Consider the following 5,675-nt stretch of genomic DNA (forward strand, 5'->3'; position numbering starts at 1 on the left):
TTGGACTTGGGCTATTACTTTTGGAGGCCTTTGACTTCACTGGAGAAGGGGTGGCCCGGTCCCCCCTCCCTACCCTAGCTTCACAATTCTTCTTGGGCTCACGAGCTTTCTTTTTCATTTCCCTAAGCCCAATTACTATCCCGCCTTCAATGCCCCCAGCGCTTTCAGTGGGATTTGACAAAAAGCTACTCTGCAAACTTCCCGCACAAGATCCCCCAATTTCTCGAAACTCAATCTTTGACTTCTCACCTTCCTCAACACGATCCTTTATTACGATGGGAGAAATTATCTCCCCAGACTCTGTTTCAGACATTGTAGTATCCATAATTGGCGGACCTTCCAATTGTGAAATCAACCCCGATACCGCCAAGGTTCGCCAATCATTGACCGTCGTGTTTCCCATGTTGTCTATTCGCCGGTGCTTCACTGCCGACTGATTCTCCTCCTCCAGAAATTGTCGATCAACCTCCATTCCATGAGACCCTTCCTCTGCTTGCTTACCATCCCCTTCTCTCCATTCCCTCCTTGTTCTCACCAATCCCGCCACCGGGACGTCCGGAGCTTGCATTATCCAACCACTTCTCTTCTCTGGACCAAGACCAAACCTTCAACCACTCAGAAAAATTTGTGACGCACTCTCCCTCTCCACCTATTAATTGTTGTCTTAGCCATTGCTCTTTCTTCTCTGCATTCAAGAGCACTGAATACCCCGACTCCTTAATGTCACCCTTCTCCTTCAACAGGCACTTTTGGCTTGTATGGTCAAGGAAGCCGCAGAAAAGGCAGAAAAACGGAAGGTGTTCATACTCCACATTATATCACTTACCAATAGGTTCACCAGCCGGCCGAAAAGAAATTCCTTTTCGAAGTGGCTCCTGAATATTAATCCCCACCCTGATACGCAAATACTGTCCTAGGACCCCTCTTCCACCTACGTAGCCAGTGCGCACATGAGTCCCTATCGCATCTCCAATATAGTTCCCTGTTGCTGCCCTCCGGTGTTCCTCCATCACTGCTGGTGGAAGGCCTCTGATCCTTAACCAGAAAAATTGATATTTCAAAGAAACCTCTCTTGGGTCCTCTGTACCATCTGTCACCGCTATCGCGAACAACAATTTGTCGAACGACCATGGAGTCCCACCCATAACCCATTTTAGATGGGATTGCTTCTTAAAAGAGAAAAGGATACGATTACTTCCTGATAAAGGCGTAATCGTCAAGCATGTGCTTGTAAGGATCTCCTTCTTGTAAGATTTGAGTGTCAACAATTCCCCAACCAAGTAAAAGCGCCAAGGTCTCGTCTCCAAGACCTCTGTCGGCAGAACCACCTCCAACTAATTCTCCTCCATAATAGCTATCTTTCAAACCAAGTCCCCCAACGCCTCTTCCATCCTTGTACAGATCTGAGTTATTCGAAACCACACAACGAAAAAGAGTGATATTAGCACAGACATACACCCTCCTATAATCACAGTCGAAGGCGGCAGTTTAAATCCCTAACTCTCATAGGGACTCGCTAGAGAGAAGGGACCTTTATCCATGATGTAGAGTTTTAAAATAACAAGAATTTGTATATGTCCTTATTTATTCTTATGGTGCGGATTTCAACTTTAGACTCATTTTTCAATCGAATTTTCACATCTCCACCATCTAGTTTTTTGTATTAATGTGTAGATAATCTCAGCAAATTTTTAATCAATTTGATAATCTGTAAGACATAAAGTGGAATTTCGCACCATAGGAATAAATAAAGACATCCTAAGCAGAGAAATTGCATATCAGACTTTCTTGGTTAAGAAAATCCGTATTTATTATTATGGTACGGATTTCCACTTTAGACTTATCTTTTAACTAATTTAATAATCATTAAGGTACTGATACACATCCTTAACAAAAGCAAAACAACAACTCAAAACAATCATAGGTACATTCGACTTTATATATAGTGTCACTTTGACTGAGCTATATCCAACACTAGGTTTGAACCAGATAAGAGGAAAAAACACTACGTAGTAGTGTTCGAAAATTTTTCTTGTAAAAATAACTCAGAAAAGTTGAAGGTAGTTGTAAGAAATGAGTAATATTAATGGAGTGAAGGAGGAAAGCATCTTTCACGTACTCTCCAGGTTTGAGGCTATGTGTTTGACAGTTGACAGACATACTAGATACAAATACATGACAGAAATTCTAAGCATTGTCATGTCTCTCATCCCAATACCAATAAATTAATAATAACGAGTAGCTCGGTATATTAATTTGAAATTTCTATTCTCTTTCCCCTAAAACATTCTTCTCCAAAGCAGCACTACAAATATCTCAATCAATCAATCAATGTATCGCTCCCCCCTCGTCCGCTACAGAAACCCAAGCCGAAGAGAGATTAAGAGAAAGAGAAGAGAAATGGGTCACTCACTCACTCCGACCCACTCATTCTCTCAATCATAACACCTCTAACCCCACACACACACTCTCTCTCTCTCTCTCTCTCCTAAAATCCACAAACAACCTTTCTCATAAACCAAACCGCCTTTCATTACAAGGAAACCACTACTTATACATATTACTATTACATCTAGCTATTCCTCCCCCACTAGTTCACTCCGACCAGACTAGTCCCATCCTCTCTCTCTCTCATAAATTCAGCTTTTTCTCTTCTTTTGTCTTGGTGTTCATTTCTTTGTATGCTTTCTTGTTTATCATAATTATTCTACTTGCTTTTATCACCCTAATTTCCCAAATCTATTCAAAATCGATCTACTACCCGATCCGGCTATATATATCGTATATAGATTATCTGTCTTTCACAAATTACACTTTGAAATATTATGTCAATGGAATTGATGGCATCCTCCGAACGTGTTTGTTATGTTCATTGCAACCACTGCAACACCATTTTAGCGGTACACCCTCAATTCTCTCTCTCTCTCTCTCCCCCTCTCTGTCTGTCTCTTTTCTTGAAATGATTTCTGTGAGCTTTGTCTTTTGACAGCCAAATTGAGCTGACCTGACTCTGGGGACTCTTCCCTATTTTTTTTGTTTTGGGTTGGGATCAAATATGAACTGGATTTCTTTCACGACTCTTTATGCAGCTGGATAGTTTTCGCTAGCCAGAAATGTTAACTTCAACTACTGTTAGTATAGAAGAAAAAATTGGCCGGAATTTTAATTTTAACCCTTAAAACCGGCTGCTACATAAAATGCCCATTTTGCTGCTTCAAGTAGTTCAATTACTTGAGTTAATTGACAAGTACAGTTGGAATCTGTGGTGATTATTAGACATGGAATTGGGCAAAAATCCTTGTTGTAAGTAGGGTATTGTGTAATATTTTATGAGGAATTGCTTCGATTTGGGCTTAGTCCGGCGGCAAAGCTTTCCAATGCCTCAAGGGAGTTGAATGTTTTTGTCTACGTAATTAAGAGAGAGGAAGAGAAATCAAGCTAGACACACAGTAGTAGTAGTACTGTGGTAGTTAGAACTGGAATCGAGACAGTTAAACAGGTGTTTGGTGGATAAGATATGTAAAGTAGTAACCCAAGATCGCTTCCAGCTAAAGATAGATAGGTATTCACGGCCATGATCGGCCAGCTGTGGAACTAGGGCAAGTACATACCTTTAATTAGGGTTCAGGCAAGCTTAATTTGCGGTACTAATTTCACACAGACTGGATGGATCTCATGTTACTGATCGAAGCTATAGGCATAGCAGTGGTTTCATCGAACGATTCTCCTTTATCCTTGTATCTTGTCATGTCATTGCTTTTTCACTCCGGATCGATCTTCTCGATCTGTCTTTTCTTCTTTTTTCTTTCTTTCTTTCTTTCTTTTATAATGAAATAACTGATTTACGGAATAAACAAATGAGATGGTTATGCATGGATGTATGGATTGCATATGTATTTGGGGTTCTGAATATGAGTCTACTACAAAAGCTGCCTTTTCCCTTTCTTCTTTAAACAAGTTAGTTGTTGCTAGCTAGCTAGCTAGACAGACAGATCTTCTTGCCGAAGAAAATAAATAAAATCATGCTAGCTGTGTTTTTGCTTTCTTCATTGAACTGTTCTTATGATGCTTCTGTGTTACAGCCTTATTTGAATTAATGGTTTCGTTCTCGAGAAACACGGAAGACTTGGGACATGTTCAAAGTTGAAACAGTAAATTTAGCTATAGTGATCGATCTAGCTAATACACTACTTGTTGGTGATGATGAAGTAACTGGCTTTATTCGATGATAGCGAGCTCAGAGCCTCAGAGTTAGTGGTGAAGATGGGGGGCTTTAATGGTTTCCGTTCCGGTCTTGTCGCTTTCGTCCTCTCTTTTATCATCGATCGGCCTTACCTCGCTAGCCCTTGCCCTCCTTCCTGGCGATTGCTAATGTCAGATCCCAGTCAGTCAGCCTGAGAAAGCCAGAACCCAGAAAACAACAACAGATCGATCAATAATTGACCCATTTCTATATATATACTCTATATACTCTCTCTCTCTCTCTTTCTCTCTGTGTATGTGTGAGCGAGAGAGAGAGAGAGAGTGAGTGTGTGTTGAATTTTAGGGGAAAGTCGACTAGCGTGTGTAGTCGTCCTTATAGTAGTTATTACCCATGTGAGGTCTGAAGCTCTCTGCTATGCTCCGTCCTCGATTTGTCTATCTCTCTCGACATATATGTGTGTGTATCATATAAATACATGTATATGTAGTATATACGTACATATATTACGGCATTTTGCTTCTTAATTGCAAAGTTGAATGAACAAAGTTGGTTAATCAATTAATATTAACCTCACATTTGAGTGCAGGTGAGTGTTCCGGCATTCAACGGCCCATTGACGGCGGCGACGACTACAGTGGTGACGGTGAGATGTGGTCACTGTGCAAATCTGCTGTCTGTTAACATCGGAGCAGCTTCGCTCCAATATCACTCAATTACTCCTAGTGCTACTGCCGCTGCTGCTGCTGCTTCTCCACACCCTCATCCTCATACTCAGCATTATCACTCTCACCCAAATATTTTCACCCACCAGGTAATAATTGCAATTTCCAAATTTAGTTCATATTTGTAATACGTAGATTGATTAGCAGTACTGATCAAGTACTCCACCACTTCTCATTCAACATGTTAATGTGATGTGTTAGACTAGTTTAATTAATTGTGAGATCGGGTAGTTCAAGAACACACTGGATTCTACTGTTTGTATTCCTATACTCTGGGTAATTTGAACTCATCATCATCATTACTGTCATCATCATTATTGTCTCTGTGTCACTCTGTGTGTAGAGTACCTGCTAGCCTGAAAACTAACATATTTGAGTTAATTGATTAAACTGTATTCAACTGAAGCTGTACGTACTGCCTACGGTTATTTTATTTAACTGGCAATAGGCCAAAAAGATGGCTTGATTTGGCTGAAATTTAGTTGTCAGTGAAATCGAATGAAGATTGTTTAGTATCTGTCTATCTGATGAGCTACTTAACAAAGTTATTCTATATCACCATTGTTACAGAAGCAACATCAGGTGAGCTCTGAGGACTCCTCATCAAATAAGGACTACGGATCTTCATCATCATCGTCTACTTCTTCCAAATGCAACAAGTTTGCTGCTGCTCCTGCATTTGATCAGTCCTCTACTACTGTGGACCAACCAAGAATCTCTCCCATTCGCCGTCAGTCTCTCTCTCTCTC

At 40.6% G+C, this 5,675-nt stretch overlaps 1 protein-coding gene across 1 annotated transcript in view; it reads left to right on the top strand.

Moving 5' to 3' along the window:
* The first annotated feature begins 2,537 nt into the window (after positions 1-2,537).
* The window catches only part of LOC101307367 (putative axial regulator YABBY 2-like), a 5,570-nt gene continuing 2,432 nt past the window's right edge, over positions 2,538-5,675 (top strand). The window contains exons 1-3 of the mRNA XM_004291476.1: positions 2,538-2,900; positions 4,791-5,015; positions 5,497-5,656. Coding sequence (XP_004291524.1) covers positions 2,826-2,900; positions 4,791-5,015; positions 5,497-5,656 — 460 coding nt within the window. The 5' untranslated portion in view covers positions 2,538-2,825. The remainder of the gene's footprint in view (positions 2,901-4,790; positions 5,016-5,496; positions 5,657-5,675) is intronic.

The sequence above is a fragment of the Fragaria vesca genome, linkage group LG2 (genome assembly GCF_000184155.1).
Source record: "Fragaria vesca subsp. vesca linkage group LG2, FraVesHawaii_1.0, whole genome shotgun sequence".
Taxonomy (NCBI): Eukaryota; Viridiplantae; Streptophyta; class Magnoliopsida; order Rosales; family Rosaceae; genus Fragaria; species Fragaria vesca.